At 35.5% G+C, this 20,703-nt stretch overlaps 2 protein-coding genes across 3 annotated transcripts in view; one reads left to right on the top strand and one right to left on the bottom strand.

Moving 5' to 3' along the window:
- The window catches only part of LOC127866779 (mitochondrial dicarboxylate carrier-like), a 157,059-nt gene that overhangs the window by 114,815 nt on the left and 21,541 nt on the right, over positions 1 to 20,703 (top strand). The window lies entirely within an intron of this gene.
- Positions 1,323 to 20,683, bottom strand: LOC127866774 (RNA exonuclease 5-like). Its single transcript, XM_052407574.1, has 14 exons — positions 20,299 to 20,683; positions 18,538 to 18,687; positions 17,620 to 17,780; positions 16,064 to 16,190; positions 14,809 to 14,911; positions 12,761 to 13,075; positions 12,112 to 12,197; positions 8,974 to 9,092; positions 7,374 to 7,512; positions 6,482 to 6,579; positions 5,092 to 5,180; positions 4,152 to 4,409; positions 3,662 to 3,876; positions 1,323 to 1,555 (listed from the first exon to the last, which is right to left on the bottom strand). The coding sequence occupies exons 1-14, from the start codon at positions 20,389 to 20,391 to the stop codon at positions 1,415 to 1,417; spliced, it is 2,094 nt and encodes a 697-aa protein (XP_052263534.1). The 5' UTR covers positions 20,392 to 20,683; the 3' UTR covers positions 1,323 to 1,414.

Raw genomic sequence — 20,703 nt, forward strand, 5'->3', positions numbered from 1 at the left:
TTTACCCACATTACGAAATTGCAACGGAAGATTGACTTAGGGTATTAATCTGCCAGGTTGTAAAACACTGATGTGTCAACAAATGCTCACAAATAGGTTGATTTCTGATAAAATGCAAATGTAAGAACATTCAGAGTTAATAGGCGTGTCACAATATAATGAATTCAATATTAATTGGAGGCACAATTTAAAAAAACAAGGGCTGTTTGTAAAACATGCATGCCCCCCATATGGGCTGTCCATTGTAGTGGCAGCCATTGTGTGAATACGATTTTTGTCACTGTGACCTTGACCTTTGACCTAGTGACCTGAAAATCAATAGGGGTCATCTGCGAGTCACGATCAATGTACCTTTGAAGTGTCATGATCCTAGGCAAAAGCGTTCTTGAGTTATCATCCGAAAATCATTTTACTATTTCGGGTCACTGTGACCTTGACCTTTGACCTAGTGATCCAAAATCAATAGGGGTCATCTGCTAGTTATGATCAATCTACCCATGAAGTTTCATGATCTTAGGCGTATGCATTCTTGAGTTATCATCCGGAAACCATTTTATTATTTCGGGTCACCTTGACCTAGTGACCTCAAAATCAATAGGGGTCATCTGCAAGTCATGATCAATCTACCCATGAAGTTTCATGATCCTAGGCGTATGCGTTCTTGAGTTATCATTCAAAAACCATTTTACTATTTCGGGTCACCGTGACCTTGACCATTGACCTAGTGACCTCAAAATCAATAGGGGTCATCTGTGAGTCATTATTAATGTACCTATGAAGTTTCATGATCCTAGGCCCAAGCGTTCTTGAGTTATCGTCTGACAACCACCTGGTGGACGGACCGACATGAGCAAAGCAATATACCCCCTCTTCTTCGAAGGGGGGCATAATAATTTTAGCTTAAAGAGTGGGGGTCTAAAACTAAGTGCCTGCAAACTTAGATAGATCAGTAGATTGCAAGTACGCTTGACTAAAAGTAGTTTGTAAAAAATCACTCTTTTAAATTGTAATATGCCATATCATTGCAAAGTTAATGAAAAGTCATTATTTCTGACAGATACTTAATTTATCAGGATTTTCAGGATCTGCATCTTTTTCATTGTTTTTGTTACGTACAGCGGACCAGAACCATTTGAACTTTTTGAAAGAGGGTCACCAAATCATAATTTCTGTAAAGTTTTGAGAAAATTTGCCAGGCTGTTCAGGGGTTGGTGTCTTTTGACGACATACAAAAAGTGGAAGATGTCGGACATCTGCCTGCCACAATAGCTGAACTCACCATGATGATTTCTTTGGCAGCTCTGGTACAAATTAATGAAATATTGTGACTTACACATTTTTATTCAAAACAATGAAATCCCATAACAAAATATTGTTCCGATGCACACATATGAAAAAAGACACAATCCATGCATCAGGTGATTTTGGCAAATGTTTTTGCAGAATACACAACGCCATTTTCTTCTCTCCCAGGCAGTATAACAACAAACAGTGACCTCTCTGGCAGCCCCATTAGAATCTTCCAAAACCTGCGATCCAACTTCCAGAGGCACTTCTAAAGAGGGAAACATACAACAATCTTATCCATACCATCTATCTTTCCATAGTTCTGCATATTGCTGCATGGAGTTTTGTTTTAGACATGCAAATCAAAGACTCATTTTTGAATATTTACATTGAATGATGATATTTTAAGATCATACATTTGTGCCTCTAGTTTTTTAATACTTAAATAACGCAGCCTTCAAATGGTACCTGATTATAAAATAATATTCTATGAATGCAAGGTAAATCATACTGTTCACAATGTTACACAAATTAAATAAACATTATAACAAGGGCTGTTTGTAAAACATGCATGCCCCCATATGGGCTGTCAGTTGTAGTGGAATCCATTGTGTGAATACGTTTTTTGTCACTGTAACCTTGACCTAGTGACCTGAAAATTAATAGGGGTCATCTGTCAGTCATGATCAATGTACCTATGAAGTTTCATGATCCTAGACCTAATTATTCCTGAGTTATCAAATCATTTTACTGTTTCGAGTCACCTTGACCTAGTGACCTGAAAATTGATACGGGTCATCTGCCAGTCATGATCAATGTTCCTATGAAGTTTCATGATCCTAGGCGTAAGCATTCTTGAGTTGTAATCCGGAAACTATTTTACTGTTTCAAGTCACTGTGACTTTGACCTAGTGACCTGAAAATCAATAGGGGTCATCTGCCAGTCATGGTCAATGTTCCTATGAAGTTTCATGATCCTAGGTGTAAGCATTCTTGAGTTATCATCCGGAAACCAATTTACTGTTTCGAGTCACTGTGACCTTTGACCTAGTGACCTGAAAATCAATAGGGGTCATCTGCCAGTCATGATAAATGTACCTATGAAGTTTCATGATATTAGGTATAAGCATTCTTGAGTTATCATCCGGGAACCATTTTACTATTTCGAGTCATTGTGACCTTGACCTTTGACCTAGTGACATGAAAATCGATAGGGGTCATCTGCCAGTCATGGTCAATGTTCCTATGAAGTTTCATGATCCTAGGTGTAAGCATTCTTGAGTTATCATCCGGAAACCATTTTATTATTTCGGGTCACCTTGACCTTTGACCTAGTGACCTCAAAATCTGGTCATAATCAATGTACCTATGAAGTTTCATGATCCTAGGCCTAAGCGTTCTTGAGTTATCATCCGGAAACCATCTGGTGGACGGACCGACCGACATACCGACCGACTGACATGAGCAAAACAATATACCCCCTCTTCTTGGAAGGGGGGAATAACAATTATACTACTGGTGTATTCAACTTCAAACTATAAGTACATTTTTTAGAAACTTATAACTTTGAACGGATTTTAAATTCCCACATCACATTTATTAGAGACATTTTATGATTATTTAAATTAATTGTTAGGTATGTGAGTAAATTATAATTATAAAGCTGACAGCAAAGCTATTCTTAATTATAATAATAATTCTCAAATCATCTTGTTTAAAACAAAAGATTTAAACAAGAAGTTGACGTTCCAGTGGTGACCTTGACCTGGTCAGCAAGATCGACTTATGACTTCTCGACATCTTATTATTAAATACATCAACTTCTCATGAACATTCTAAAGGGTATAAACATATGGCACTGACACAAAAATGCTGTCATGACTGACTGATGCCTTCTGTAAATCAAAGACCAAGCCAAGTTTCATGAAAAGCATGTTAAGGGTATAGGAAATATTGGTCATTTACAAAAAATGATGCTCAAACTGTTGACTTTTTAGTAATTCTTGACTTTTAGCCAAGTTGACTGACTTATGCCTGCAGCACATTGACTCAATGACCTAACCATAATGGAAAGTTTAATGTAAATCAGTTAAACATATAGGAGATATTGAGCGAAAAACGTTTTGAAGTGACCTTGACCTTCAGCAAACATGACCTTTTCATACCTTAGGCAAACTGTCTTAATAACCTATAAAACATTTCAGGCAAGTTTCATGAAAAACTGCAAAAGGTAAAAGGAGATATAAATGGACATGAAAGTGTAACAGACAGACCTCAAGAAAAACAGACAAAGGGGATCTTTGTTATTTAGTATTATTTACTAGTACTTCAAAATTCCTGATCGGGAATTAATAAACTCAATATGAAAAGAAACCTTCAGTTCTTCGGCTGTTTCCGGTTTGTCTTGATCAGTTCCATGGCCGCAGGTGCGGAGGAAGTTTCTATAACCATAGAGGTGGGTGAAACAGAATGTGTTCTCTGCCAGCTGAGCCAAGGTCTGTTTGGAGCTCTCCTTGTCACTGCTGCAACTCACCACTGGCACAGTGACTGGGTAGTCGGCTACACTCGCAGGCTCATCTATGATCTTACCTGAAATCGTACACTTCATGATTAGTCATGGGATTTGTAACCATGTCAACTGCAGACTTGTCTTTCAAAAGTTCTTCCCATAATTAGTTGTCATACCTAATAAAAAATTATTTCCCATACAATTGATCTAACAAGGTTTTTTCATTCGTTGTTTCAGTATGCTATGACACAATTTCTCCAAACTGTAAATTGAAGCTGTTTTCCCCAAAGCAATTGCAAAAAGCACAATTCTCAAGAGGCGACATAAAAATTATTGAACAACTTAATTTACCTACCTTTTTTACTATGCTTTTCCATACGATGGAGGAAATTCTCTATAAACTTGCAGCCCTCCTGCTGGAAGAAAAGCCTCTTCCTTTTCATTTTGTCACTCACTCCATTCAACTCCAGTGACCTTGTGACGGTCATACAGGAATTATCCAGCTGAGAATCATCCAAGCCCTCATCTTCATCTCTGCCACTGTGTTCAAGTCCAGTCTCTGGATAGTCTGTAGTCTTTACATTCTTTATCTTGATGTCTCCAAAGTTCATTTCTGAAAATAATTAATGAAAATTACGCACTGATATAAATTATTTTCACTGTGTTAAACAATTTATTTGGAATATAACATACCAGTAAAGTTACACTTTAAGCGATGTTTTTTTTAGTTTCCTCAATATACTGGTACATTTAAAGGCCTCAAAGTGAGTTGAAGTCATTACAATCACTTCTTTGTATATCATTTCATCAAATTCATCAAAAACTTATAACATGCAACTTACACTTCATAGTGATAACATATTCTAACTTTCAATGTATTCCCTTGTGAAATCTGGAAGTTATCTGCTCTACAAACTTGGAACATTTAATGCTACTAACCAACTGTCATTACCATGAATAAATTCAAGGGCACATAACTCAGACATATGTGGATCCTTGGGAATTGAAAAAGAGTCTTTCACATCACACTTCATGGTTATGACATTGTTTCAATTTTTCTTTAACTGCTTTGAAAATGTACAAGTTTGCTCAACAATTATGAAAAATTCCATGCAGATAAAGGCACCAGGAAAAAGAGTGACTCAAAGTATGATGTCTGGAAAGTAACTATAATAAGCAAAATAGTATTACATAACATATTGAAATCGTACATATAACACATCATCGACAATATTATGATAAGATATTATGGGACTTATTCTATGTTGATTCATAAAAGCATGTGGTTTGTTTACCATTTCTTAATTTTAGGAGGACCAACTCCATAGTTGCCATGGCATCTTCCACAGAACAATGGCCCCCAGAATTGGACTGGATGTCACGGCTGAAATATTTTAACCTTGCTTTGGGAAACCTGGGTTTATTTCATGTGAGTAAAGTGTCATCACAGACTAGCCTGTGCAGTAGTACAGGCTTACCAGGGATGATAATTCCACCTAGACTGGATATTTGTTTAGAAGTGACTTCCGTAAAATGAAAAATTCAATAGAAGTGGAAAGCATCGTCACTGATTTGCCTATGTAGACTGCAATGGCAAATCTGGGACAACACTTAACGCACATGCATTAACCCTTTCAGTGCGGGAACCGAATTTTGAAGGCCTTTGCAAACAGTTTGGATCCAGATGAGACGCCACAGAATGTGGCGTCTCATCTGGATCCAAACTGTTTGCTATTCTGATAGTATTTTTTGAAAAAAAATCGAAAAAATGCTAATTTTAGAAATTCACCAGACGACATTTATGCAGACGATAAATTTCCCAGCATGCAAAGGGTTAAGCACAGTTTTCCAAGAACGCGGATTATATCTGGCTCACAATTTATTTTGGTAAATATATTAACTTGAATGACTTTACTTACATGGAAAACTATTTGAAAGCAAGAATTCTATTTAAGATTATGTACAACATTGAAACACCTAATCTGAATGGAACATACACTGCAGACGCCTGGTAAGATCTGAGTATGACATACACACTTTGTAACATGACAATTAACTCCAAATGTATAACCAGTAGTCTTATGTTCAGAAAACTAGCATGTATATGATGAATGGTTATTTAATAATTATTATATTATAAATTTTATGTATCATAGCAACAATTTCTAACAAGTAATTTTTCAACAAAATTGTATACTAGTAATTAACAGACTGGGGCTTTTTAAAGGTTTTATTCTTAAACATACTATTTCTGCATTTTTATCAATGTTACAGAGTTACAATAATAACAAACTGAAAAGAGAACTATTTTATCATTTCCAATTTGAATGTGCAGGCTTTTGAAAATAGTTAAGTGCTTTTTGTCCATGCTTATCCATTATGACTGAGATAAATGAGGCCATGTTCTGGTAAAACTGGCCTTAACGTAAGTGTGTAAAGTGTAGTCCCGGAGGAAAAGTAGCCTGTGCAGTACTCACAGGCTTATCAGGGATGACACTTTCCAACTACAAAAATTAGATTAGCTTGTGCAGACAGCACAGACTAGTCTGGGATGACACTTTACGCACATGTATCAAAAAGCTGTATTCCCAGAGACAGGCTTGATTGTATATGCAATATCCCATTCCTTTAGATATTCCAGTAGCTACATCAGTGACATCAATTACAGGAGTTCAGATTGCTTACCCTAGAAAGATGGACGTCAATTTTTTCAGGCCTGTTTTTTGTCTTGTCCCTGTGAGGTTGTAGATCACACTGGTGTCAATGATGTACGGATGGAACAACTGTAAAACAGACACAAAGTTGGGACAGACATAGTGTGGATAGTGTGATATAATCAGAAATAACAAGACAAATAATTATTAAATCTAAAATAATACTTTCAGTAAATAACCATTATTCATACACCATTTATCTTTATTCCGTTTTCACTTCCTAATTTAATTACAAATAGGATTTAATCCTTTTTTTGCTCTTTCAAATCCATTAATCTGGTAACATCTCCAGTTTGATGTGTAATTTATTGATGTCTTAATTCTAATGTGCCAAATTTAAGTAGTTTTTCACAGCTCTTGTTATTTACAGAAGGTTTGTTTTCATATCATAAATTTATTAGTTGGTTTCTTTCATTTTATAGCGCAATGCCTAGTAAATATGGACATCAAAACTATTTTAAAATTTAAATTTCTATTGAACATAGTGAATTGAGAATAATTCAATTGATGTTAAATAATTTGATTTAATAAAATAATATAAATTTTAACACAAATATTATAACTGAAAAATGTCTCCACACTTTAAATGTCTTAAATTTATATTTAACATTCACTATAAATATTTTATTTGCATACATATTTGTTAAATTGAAGTATTTTTAACAAGGCTCTACAAAATTCAGTTACAAATAGTATAATTTGCTCTGTTTTCAATGCATCTCCATATAGATGTGGGGTAATATATATCAGAAGGTTGAATGTCCTGGTGCTTGCAAGGAAATATACAGGAAGATTCCTTAACAAGACCCAAGCTTATAAATGATGGATCCACTACCATTATTTATCACAGTATGTATTGTCACCTTCATGCTGTTGAGGTCACTAGATATTGACTGTCCACAGAGAATGGCGTCTGGGGGCAAGCATGTCATCATGACCTTCTGCACGTCTTCAACTCTTGTGGTCACTGGGGCCAGAATCTCCTCTGTTATACCACTGAATCTGCAAATACATAGTTTTCAGTTATGATATGAGCTGCACTGTGGGAAAATGGGGGTAAATGCATGAGCGCAAAGTGTCGTCCCAGATTAGCTTGTGCAGTCCGCACAGACTTATCAGGGACAACACCTTTGCCTACCTGGATTTTCGCTATGCAGAAACGTCTTTTCAATATTCCAATATAACCTAATACTGTATTTTACTGTAGAAAATCAACAGTAACATATAGAAAATGATGGGTGAGTCTCTGTATTTTACAGATAACATGAAAAAAGGAGAATAAAAGTATGAATATTCAATATGCTTTTAAAGGATGGGTTATACAAATGGACATGGGCCTCCTCTTCCATTTCACTTAAGCTAAATCTTCAAGTATGCCCTATTTGGTAAGTACCCATTCAATCTGCAATCAGACTATCCCTTAAAAAAAAAAAAGTTACCTTGTGTATTGATATAAATTGCAATTTTATAATTTATTAAACAAGGGAGAGATTTAAATCGACCGAACTTCCAGCATACATTTACATCAGAGAGCTTCCATTTAGCTTTAGCGCACTTAAAATAAGTATGAGCCTCGCTTTGGGAAAATAGGGCTTAATGCCTGTGCATAAAGTGTCATCCCTTATAAACCTGTGCAGTCTGCACACACAAACCAGGGACCAGACTTTCCACCCAAACCTTTGCTAAGTAGAGGCTTCTGTAAAACTAAAAGTTCCATCTAAGTGACAAGTTTTGTCCCTAATTAGCTTGTGTTGCCTGCGCAGTTTAATGTTGTAAAACACTTAAGGCTGTGCATTAAGCACAATTATCTCACAACAAGGCTAAAATTAAACAAGAGATTGCCAAGCAATATTGTCCTGTTAAGGTGAAACTCCACCATTGTCGTATTTTATTTTTTTTGTTGCCATGGCAACCAGATTTTTTGACATAGGAACAACATGAAATGACGTGCATAATCTACACATTGCCATTTATCCATGTTCCAAGTTTCAGTAAAAAATATGAAGAACTTTTAAAGTTATCGCAGGATCCACCATTTTCAGCAATATTTCTAGTCAATATGTTGCCATAGCAACCAGATTTCTTCACGTACAAACAAAATTAAAGGACGTGCATAATCTCCATATTGCCATATATTCATGTTCCAAGTTTCATTAAAAAATATGAAGAACTTTAAAAGTTATTGCAGGATCCACCATTTTCAGCAATATTTCTAGTCAATTTGTTGCCATAGCAACCAGATTTCTTCACGTAGGAACAAAATGAAAAGACGTACATAATGTCAATATTACTATCTGTCCATGTTTCAAGTTTCATGAAAAATATGAAGAACTTTTAAAGTTATCGCAGGATCTAGAAAATTGTGACAGACAGACAGAGCGCAAACCATAAGTCCCCTTTGGTTTCACCGGTAGGGGACAATTACCATGCAGACAATTCTGTTAAAGAAGCAAACTGACATACTGTGTGACATAGTCAATCACTGGGGCTCGAGGTTTCACAAAACTGTCGTAAACCACCTGCAGGTTTTCATCCACAATCGACACTCGCGCCAAATCCATTTTAGAAGCTTTAGTCTGAATCTGCAATTATGAATAAAGCACTAAATCACTAAGTAACACATTTTCCATCAATTTTTTTTATGTATACAGCAAAACAATTACATCAACAATTTGTATAATTAGGGAGTTCAAATAAATTTAAGATCTGTTTTTAATGGTCATAGAAATAAAGATCTGCACAAACAGTACACATAGGGAAAGTCATCAAATACAGACAATGATGAGCTCTTGCATTCACATACAGTTCACATAGGGAAAGTCATCACATACAGACAATGATGAGGCCTTGTAAAGACTTGCACATACAGTTCACATAGGGAAAGTCATCACATACAGACAATGACGAGCCCTTGTAAAGACTTGCACATACAGTACACATAGGGAAAGTCATCACATACAGGCAATGATGAGGCCTTGTAAAGATCTGCACATACAGTTCACATGGGGAAAGTCATCACATACAGACAATGATGAGCTCTTGTAAAGATCTGCACATACAGTACACATAGGGAAAGTCATCACATACAGACAATGATGAGCTCTTGTAAAGATCTGCACATACAGTTCACATAGGGAAAGTCATCAAATACAGACAATGATGAGGCCTTGTAAAGATCTGCACATACAGTTCACATAGGGAAAGTCATCACATACAGACAATGATGAGGAAAGTCATCACATACAGACAATGATGAGCTCTTGTAAAGATCTGCACATACAGTTCACATAGGGAAAGTCATCACATACAGACAATGATGAGGCCTTGTAAAGATCTGCACATACAGTTCACATAGGGAAAGTCATCACATACAGACAATGATGAGGCCTTGTAAAGATCTGCACATACAGTTCACATAGGGAAAGTCATCACATACAGACAATGATGAGGCCTTGTAAAGATCTGCACATACAGTTCACATAGGGAAAGTCATCACATACAGACAATGATGAGGCCTTGTAAAGATCTGCACATACAGTACACATAGGGAAAGTCATCACATACAGACAATGATGAGGCCTTGTAAAGATCTGCACAAACAGTACACATAGGGAAAGTCATCACATACAGACAATGATGAGCTCTTGCATTCACTTACAGTTCACATAGGGAAAGTCATCACATACAGACAATGATGAGGCCTTGTAAAGATCTGCACATACAGTACACATAGGGAAAGTCATCACATACAGACAATGATGAGCTCTTGTAAAGATCTGCACATACAGTTCACATAGGGAAAGTCATCACATACAGACAATGATGAGGCCTTGTAAAGATCTGCACATACAGTTCACATAGGGAAAGTCATCACATACAGACAATGATGAGGCCTTGTAAAGATCTGCACATACAGTTCACATGGGGAAAGTCATCACATACAGACAATGATGAGGCCTTGTAAAGATCTGCACATACAGTACACATAGGGAAAGTCATCACATACAGACAATGATGAGGCCTTGTAAAGATCTGCACATACAGTACACATAGGGAAAGTCATCACCTACAGACAATGATGAGGCCTTGTAAAGATCTGCACATACAGTACACATAGGGAAAGTCATCACATACAGACAATGATGAGGCCTTGTAAAGATCTGCACATACAGTACACATAGGGAAAGTCATCACATACAGACAATGATGAGCTCTTGCATTCACATACAGTTCACATAGGGAAAGTCATCACATACAGACAATGATGAGGCCTTGTAAAGATCTGCACATACAGTACAAATAGGGAAAGTCATCACATACAGACAATGATGAGGCCTTGTAAAGATCTGCACATACAGTACACATGGGGAAAGTCATCACATACAGACAATGATGAGGCCTTGTAAAGATCTGCACATACAGTACACATAGGGAAAGTCATCACATACAGACAATGATGAGGCCTTGTAAAGATCTGCACATACAGTACACATGGGGAAAGTCATCACATACAGACAATGATGAGGCCTTGTAAAGATCTGCACATACAGTACACATAGGGAAAGTCATCACATACAGACAATGATGAGCTCTTGCATTCACATACAGTTCACATGGGGAAAGTCATCACATACAGACAATGATGAGGCCTTGTAAAGATCTGCACATACAGTTCACATAGGGAAAGTCATCACATACAGACAATGATGAGGCCTTGTAAAGATCTGCACATACAGTTCACATAGGGAAAGTCATCACATACAGACAATGATGAGGCCTTGTAAAGATCTGCACATACAGTACACATAGGGAAAGTCATCACATACAGACAATGATGAGGCCTTGTAAAGATCTGCACATACAGTTCACATAGGGAAAGTCATCACATACAGACAATGATGAGGCCTTGTAAAGATCTGCACATACAGTTCACATAGGGAAAGTCATCACATACAGACAATGATGAGGCCTTGTAAAGATCTGCACATACAGTACACATAGGGAAAGTCATCACATACAGACAATGATGAGGCCTTGTAAAGATCTGCACATACAGTACACATAGGGAAAGTCATCACATACAGACAATGATGAGCTCTTGCATTCTGAGAACTGATACTACGAGAATATGAGCAAACTTTCTTTTCAAATGTCAACTTTTCCATTTTTTTTTTACATAACTTTTAAGTGAGATCCATAGTAAGAGAGGAAATTAATTTAACATTTTAAGACATACCAATATATAAATGAGCCGCCTTCTTTGAAAACTGGGATAAACAGATGTATGTCATCCCAGATAGCCTGTTCAGTTTGTGCTTGCATGGATTTTTTGGGCTAAAAGAAGTCTCTTAAAACAAAATATCCAGATAAGGAGGAAAGTATCATCCCTGATTAACCTGTGCTGACTGGACAGGCTAATCTAGGAAGATATTTTACACACATGCATTAAGCACATTTTTTTTCCAGAACTCCGCTCAAAATTTCACAAATACAACACACAATTATTGATTTGCAGCACAGAGGAAGAAATGCCTGCCTTGAAAAAAAAAATCAGGGGAAAACAAATAAAAATTGCTATGCTTGACTCTTCATATTCCTTACCATTTCACAATCAATTGCGAACAGGGGACTTTTTCTGGTAATCTTGGAGTATGACTTTTTTGTGTATTTGAATCCATAGAAAGATCCTGAAAGATTGAATATTATAACTATCTGTAATGTATATCTTGTAACACCGAAACCTAGTGTTTATCTATCATTAATGCCAAAATATGCCATGATATCAAGAACTTTTATTTAATTATTTTCAAAGTAATATTTGAAAATTTACTCACAGCAAATCAATTTCAATGATTGATAATAAATACAACAGAGCCAACAGCCTTAAGTCGCTCACCTGAGACAAATGAGACCCAAAGGGAACATTTCAAATTTGAGTTGATAATGTTTCACTTCAAGAAAAAGTGCCACCCCACCCTCCCACACTCTTCTCCAAATTTACAGAACAACTTTTAAGCAAATGTTCTCAGCCAAGATATTAGAAGAGAAAATGTTCTGAGCAAGTTTCACGATGATTGGACAAATAATGTGACTTTAGAGTGTTCAAAAGCTTCTTCATTATTTTGACCTACCCTGGTAGTTACCTAGTTTTTTACATGACCCAGTTTAAAACTCAGCCCAGAGAAACTTCATGTTTCCATATGCAATTCTCTACAACACAAAGAGCTACACAACAGAAAGAAGAACTTACGATTACTTTCCCCACCAGGCATGGGTATGTGTTCTACAGCCATCTGAGCACTATTCAGCATCAGCCATCGTCTGTCGAACTTGTCTTGCTCGAATGTTGACACAGGACTGTCTTCTCCAATGTTTTGTAGGCCATTTTGAGCCTCAGCCACTATCTCGCTGTCAGGTTTAGCACTACTGTCCAACTCCAGAGATTGCAGAGGGTTGGACATGAGTGCTTTGAGATTCTTATATGATTGCCACAACTGTGTTTTTGCAACAGTATTTTTGAAGAATTGTGGAGAAATTTTAATCCCATCCTTTTGCTTCTGTTTGACTGTTAATAGAGAATAAACAAGCAAATTCATTGAATTGATATCCCCCGCCAATATGCTTCTGAACACAAAAGTGTTATATTTGACACTCTAAAAAGCATTTTTTTAAGATACAAAGGGCCATAACTCTGTTATTAACAGATGGTGTACAATGTCATTTGGCGTGCATCATCCTAGTATCCATATATACACTCATACCAAGTTTCAATGCAATCTGTCAAAGCACTTCCAAGATAAAGAAGGACGCACAGACAGACAACGCCAAAACAATATCCCTCCGCCGATGGCCGGGGATAATTAGAGCTGCCTTAAGTGAAAGTATATTATAAACATCAATATCAAAGAGCCTGTTTGAACTAAAACTTTTGCTATTCATCTATGTTATGCACCAAATGTAAACAATTTGGGGCATTTCGGTTTCAAATCAATTTTTTTTCCAGCTCTTTTGCTATATCAGTGTACATATGACCAGTTTTGAACCCTGGTTCATAATTAAATGAAACTAAGTAGATGCAGGCCACTAAGCCATATTAAATACTCAATATGGACATTGTATTTTGCAAGATGCAAATTTTTGCTCACAGTCCTTTTTAATGAAAACTTTTATTTTACCGAACTTCTTAGTCACAAAAAGGCATATAGCTTTTGAATTTTTTAACACAGAAAGAACAAGAAACGCTTGGAGATGCTCCTCAAAGTTTTTTTTTGTCACAATAAAAGGAAACGTCTTGAGGGCACAGTAGTTGGGGGGACAAGAATTTTTTTATAGAAAATTTCAAAGGGCCATAACTCTGTGAAAAATCATCCGACCAGAACCCGCTGATAATATGCACATCTCCTCTTGGTAGTGAAGCTTCCCATAAAGTTTCATTGAATTCCAGTCATTAGTTGCTGAGTAATAGCCCCTACAAAAATTGTGCATGGATGGAAACACGGATGGACAGACGAAGCGGCGACTATATGCTCCACCCAAAATAAATTTTGGGGGAGCATAATAAAAATCACACATGCACAACTTCATATCATAAGGAACAAAGCATGCATGTTGTAATTTTTAATAATAAAAAGTGTGGAAGAATTGAGTGTTGGACAAAGTTTGGTATATGTAAATACAGACAGACAGACAGAGATTCCAGTATAGCCTCCTTGTGTATTTGTATTTGGAGTATTATAAATAGATCTTCCATTATATGGTACTCGACAAAGCTACGGTGTGATAGTAGCTAGACTTAAAACACTGTAAATCTAAGTTTATTTACATTCAATGAAGAATTTTTAAACACAAATGCAAATGATTATACATGTGACATCATTTGTCTTCATGCCATACTTTGTCAAACACTCAAAAGCCTACATCTTATAAGTTGTTGACACCTCTAGACTTTTGCCTTAAAAAAAGCATTATTGTTTGTATGCCAAACAATTATATAATAACAAAAAATATTTTTTAAATGAGCCTTGCTCTGTGAGAAATGGGCTCCATGCATGTTTGTAATGTGCTGTCCCAAATTAGCCTGTGCAGTCTGCACAGGCCAATCCAGGACAACATTTTCCGTCTCGACTGGATATTTGTTTAGAAGAGATATTAGTGAAACCAAAAATTCCATACAAGTGTTGTCCCTGATTAGCCTGCACATGATATTCTGATACAACACTTCATGCACATGATATTCTGATACAACTTTTCATGCACATGCATTAGGCCCAGTTGTCCCATAACAAGACTCATACTTACCTAGCTGCACGACATCGGCCTGACTTGTCAGTCTAATGGGAACATTCATGATGTCTTCTCGCACAGAGCTGGCATACTGCACTGGCGCAATAATGTCTGCTTGCTGTAATAAGTTAATATCATATCAAAGCCATGAGTGCAGCATTAAACATGCATGTTTTGCAACTAAGGAGTTACACAGCAGTATTTATGCACTAATAAATCGTCTGCAAACAAACATGAAAAAATACCTTTAACATCTATTTTATCAGTTCCCAAAGGAAAATACCAAGAAAATTTTTCTTAGTGTATGTGAAAAATTGCAAACAAACATATTGACACAGGAGCATTGGATCTTATTCTAATACTGCAATTAATATAAAGCTTTCGGACTTAAAAATATTTAATTTTTGTCGTGCCCGAAAATTTAGATATGAAAAATATTTAAAAAATACATGTGTCCGAAAATTTAGAGACTGGTATGATTTTGTTTGTTTGCCAATTATTATATTGAAATAAAAAAATAATTAATGCGCAACAAATTAATTGTGTTGTACTCTTCTTTCTCTGCTTTGAATAAATACAATTTTACAACTTTGCACTCTCTTACCTAAACTGGTATAATAAAAAGTAAAAACATAACACATACAGCTTTGATAATACAACATCACTTCAAATGCTGTTGGTAGAAACATTTGTTTATTATAAGTATACATGGTAATTTACCCAATACCCAATAATACATGGTAAATTACCCAATAACCCAAATGCAATGGTCCATTGCCCTCAGGCAGTCATCTGCCAAGATTTATGACCTTCATCAGGTAGTAAAAACCCATGATTAGAGGGTCAACAGATAAGCAAAAACATGGCAGAAATCTGGTAAAATAGCACTGTAAAATATACTGTCTGAAAATGTAGAGTAATAAATTATGGACCAAAACGTCATGTCCAAAAAATTAGTGTCCGAAACTTAGCGTAATTATGGTAAATACTCATAGTAGCAAATTGATAATGAATGAATACATCAAAGCCCCACAACCTAGCACTGACCATATAACAACAATAATTGAATTTTGAATTTTAATTTTTGGCCAAGAATTTAGTAAAATACAAAGGCAAAGACCCCATTGAAATACTTCTATGGTATTTGTTAATGAAAATTTTGCAGAACAGGGTATTAATATATACAACAATTCAAGCACAGTATTAGTGCCACTGGAGATAATGTATCTCAGGTTGATGTTGGCCAGCCATATCATTTGAGTTCACTTACTATGTCAAAAGCCTGATGTAATGTGGGTAATGATCCAGGGAACCTTTCATACTCTTGTGCGCTCAGGGAGTCTAACACCACCGCCACAACCTTCGTGATCTTACCAACTCTTAGCAATCTACACCATCTAAAATGTATTGACACCTTTTAAATAAAATGTGATTATATACATTTAGTAATATTTCATGCAAATAAAGATGTGACCATGTACAAATGGATAAAAAAATCTGCCTTATAAATGTGACTAAAAGAACATTTATGAACTTTTTTGAAATCTATCATTGTGTTTCTGACAGCAAGTATTTTAGTGCTATTTGTTGCCATGGAAACCAGACACTCCTTTGTAAAGGAATTAAGTACAGGAACAACATATCTTCCTGCCATGTTTGTCTTCAATCCACCAGTTATCAAAGAAAATGTTCTTAACAAAGTAAACCCAGGTGCCCCCCAAAAAGACTTACCACAATGCTTCATCCTTGAGCACTTCCTGCTCAGGTAAGCTTAGGGCCCGACATTAACGGTAGTCCTACTGTCCGGGACAACCAAATTGTTAGTACGGACAAGTAAATCAAGAATTAGCTATTCCGACGGGACAAGTGGTTGTCATAATTTAATAACTTAGAAAAAATGCCTTTAAATCTGTTATTTCTGTGGATTTACCACAAAACTTTTTTTATTATATTTTGTTTACGTTTAAACGACAAAGCCCGAGATATTCTGATAGTTCCATGTGATACTACACTGTACTGTTCACAAGGAAAGCAACCCTAAACATTTTTATTGGCCAAGATAACAAGAATATTCTCCCTTGTAAAAAAATTGCATTTTACAACACCGGTACACACTGATCTTACAGACAATTAACATAGTGACGTCATCTATATGTATAGAAGTTGATTATGGCATATGATAAGGAGTGTTGATTTGTACAATAATCTGTGTAGTCATTTGACAAAAACATTTGTTTCAATTATGACAGATTTGAATTTCAGTTACAATTTTTTATTCTAAATGTTAATTGATATTGATTTATTTGTCAATCCTATTTTGTAAATGGCCCAAGGCGAGTGGACATTATCAGGGAACATTTGGTCAGGGAGTAAGCTGTGTTCATGTTGTTTAAAATATCAGTTCAGTACTGTACATATAAATCACTTTGAACTGTTTCTGCTTTATGGTGGCAAAACACAAGTTTTTGTCAGGTATTATGGCTTTGTATTGTTAAAAAATCAATTATCTCGAGTTTTCCTGTTAGTCTAGTCAGTTCTTTTTGTATTGAAATTGCCTGCAATTATGTTAACAGGACGTATTTTGAACATTTAAAGTCTTTATGATTCGAGCATTTTGTATTATTTCATTATTTTGCAAAGTACTGAGCAGAATAAGATATAATGGTCAGGACAAGTTGCTTTTTGGTCAGAACAAGTGAAATTTTGGTCTATTTGTCTGACCGAACAAGTGGCTTCAAAAGTTAATGTTGAACCCTGGGAAAGCTTACAAAAAAGAAAAAGGCCATCTAAACATGTCAAAGTCTAGTGCTTGGTGAGTTAATTTACCTTGGCTTAAAACTGGAATATTCCTGCAACACTGCAAACATGAGTAGATGTTGAACGTCTGACATAAACAGGGGTGGTCTGATCTTCACACCGTTATCATCAACATGGTGTGGATTGTCTCTCGTCAGTTCATCCAGTGTCAAGAACACCTTAGGTCGTTGCTGTAAATAGTTTGACCATAACGCTAAGATACTTGCATTTTTGTTCTTAATCTACAAAACAAAGCCTCCAGATTTATTTAAATAACTATTTATGGATATATTTTTCTGAAGCATTACATATTTTTAAGAAAAGCATCATTCTATATTCACAAAACAATGTGCATCAGAACAAGGCAACTAGGATTTTAAATGAAGGTGATTAATTATCCTATCAACTTCTTTTACAATGCAGTGTTTTTCCATCTCGAGGAAAATGTGGCATGTTCATTCAGTCTTTCAGATGAAGAATTTTATGGCAAAAGGGGAAACATTCTTTTTTAGAATAGCACAATTATATGTTCATATTCTACTTTGTTATTAAAAAATAAACATTTCTTTGCTTCAATTGCAAAATAAGATTATGCAAAGATTTAGTTCGATGGGAATTTCAGGGATTATTTTCAATAATGCTTCTAACCAAGTCAACTTTTGTCCAAATTTAGTTTTAGTTTTTTTTTCAAAACAAAGATTATATTTAGAGGGGAATTTAAAGGCAATAATAGCTGGATAAAGATATACATTTTGAGCAGTGGAATGGGGCTAAAATTCTGCCCTAAATTAGCCCAGAATCACTGCAAAGATGAAGAGGTTGACGAAAAGTGATGTTTTTTTGTTTGAATGAAAAACATGCTCAAAGAAGAAGCTCAACATTTATGCTGTGTTTACATTCTCCAAACAAGAAATTTGAATCATGAAGCATAAAACAAAAGAATCATACCATTATTAATTCTTTGTTCTCTTTTCTTTTTTTCTTGAATTCGTCATACATTTCATCTGACATTGACTTTTCCTTCTGTGGAATTGGTCCATTATTACAGCTGCCAGTAGTTCCTGTGTGGCTTTCAACTTTAGACTTTTTAGCAGGACTCTGAAAACAATAACAAAAAAATAAATATTGATAAGTTTTAGTTAAATTGCTTTTATTCCATCAGTGTCAGTGAGTTGGTATTACTAAAAATCAAATGGTAGGAATACACAAATGAGTCAATAAAAAAGTAAATAAGTTAAACGAAGCAATTAAATATTCAGGAGATGTTTAAATTATTGTGAACAAAACAAGAGATGTGTTTGTCAAAAAACACAATGCCCCCTATGGCGCGGCTTTGATTTATTAATTGTTTTTTATCATTTGGCAGGTACAGATAATCATAATTATCTCCCTTTGAAGCTTATTACTTCCATTGGATTTGTTATTTTTACCTTTGACCTTGAAGGATGACCTTGACCATTCACCACTCAAAATTTGCAGCTCCATGAGATACACATGCATGCCAACTATCAAGTAGCTATCTGAAGGGACATAGAAGTTATGAGCATTTTTTTCGAAACCTAAACGCAGAAACCTTAACGCAAAGTGTGACAGAAAGATGGACGTCACGGACCGACGCACAGTCAGATCACTATATGCCCTCCTTTGGGGGCATAAAAAAAGTTCATTTACATCAAATATACTTGCAGATCGATCTAAATTGCCATCATACATACAACACGAGCAAACAAATCAATGATACACAATAAAATATAAACAGCATCAGTGGTTTTTTTCATTCAAAATCGGGGACGGTATTCAGCCCCATTCCCAATGGAAAAAAGTATATAGTTTTCCCAAATGGAACATTAAAATTCCCCATTGAATATCAGAAAGCTTCAAAACAATTAATTTTTCTGTTAGATCTTAACATTTAGTTCATCTCCCATATGATCAAGCTCTATAAGTTGAACCTTTTGAAGTTTATCAGTATTGGCCCTCTTAATGAATACATACACATTTTGGAAGTGAAAAAAAAAACACACATGTGTTGATTATCTGTAGTTTGTTAAATGTGTATTCTTGGACATAGCAACAAAACTGCATTTAAAACGCATTGTTTTGACAAAATACTAAAATGAGCTCCAGGTAGTAATCTGTATCATGTACAATGTTTATTATGATATTTTTTACCCTTCTGATTGGTTGCTTAAGTTTTTTTACTTTGCGCTTTTTCTGTAAGAAGCATCTTAATGGAAAAACGAAACTCTTGCTCTTGTTGTTCTTAAAATATTTTGTACATTTTTATCTAAAAAATAAGCGGCATATGAAACCTTCGATAATGCTTCTAATAAATCATAAACAAACATACAATTATGAGTTAGGTAATTTAAAAATCATAGCATCAACCTGGAATAAACATGACCTTCTTTTAAACAAACACCGGAAATCGTGAGAATGGTCTTTGTAAGTCATGGATAACCATCAAATAAATAAAAACTACTAGAAACTAAATTGGTGAAAAACACTGAGCATATTGATTTCCAGTCGTTACACCCCCTGGACGTTACACCCCTAGTCTTTACACCCTCTAAGCATGGACATTACACCTCCCAAAATGTAAACCAGGGATGTAACGTCCAGGGGGTGTAACGACTGGACACCAGCATATTTAATCCGAATAAACATGTTCGAATTGAAACTCAACTTCAGTAATGTCAAAAATCTTACCGTATCGTTATCTTCAGTTGACTTTACAAGGGCTAAAAATGCCATGGCTTTTCTTTTCTTATTTTCGGTCCTTTCATCTTTTCGTTTCGACATTGTTACACTCTATTTAGGTAAAAATGTGCGTGCAATTAACAACAATGTGTACTGTCGTTGTTGTTGTTGTTAAAAATATTGGACGCTTGAAGTCATTATCACTCAGACGCTTAACGTTAATTTGACTCGGAACAAAAATACATGACTTGTAGGCCTACTGCAAAGTAAAATAAAAGTGAAAACAAGCCGCAAACGACTGTGTTGAAATGTCTTCTTATTAATCGAATGTGTAATGCAGTAATAATTAATTTCCGTTACCAAACATGGTCATAATTGTGGCTCTAGCACCCAGCAGACGAATTGTTATGCCTG

This window comes from Dreissena polymorpha, chromosome 2 (assembly GCF_020536995.1).
Source record: "Dreissena polymorpha isolate Duluth1 chromosome 2, UMN_Dpol_1.0, whole genome shotgun sequence".
In the NCBI taxonomy this organism is placed as follows: Eukaryota; Metazoa; Mollusca; class Bivalvia; order Myida; family Dreissenidae; genus Dreissena; species Dreissena polymorpha.

Bases quoted from the DNA above. Each gene is read 5' to 3' on its own strand.
- LOC127866774 (XM_052407574.1), bottom strand. From the start codon at position 20,391: ATGTCGAAACGAAAAGATGAAAGGACCGAAAATAAGAAAAGAAAAGCC. The intron at 17,781-18,537 runs GTATGATTCTTT...AACTATTTACAG, and splicing joins AGAACAAAGAATTAATAATG to CAACGACCTAAGGTGTTCTT. The intron at 12,198-12,760 runs GTAAGTTCTTCT...TCAATCTTTCAG, and splicing joins GCCTGGTGGGGAAAGTAATC to GATCTTTCTATGGATTCAAA.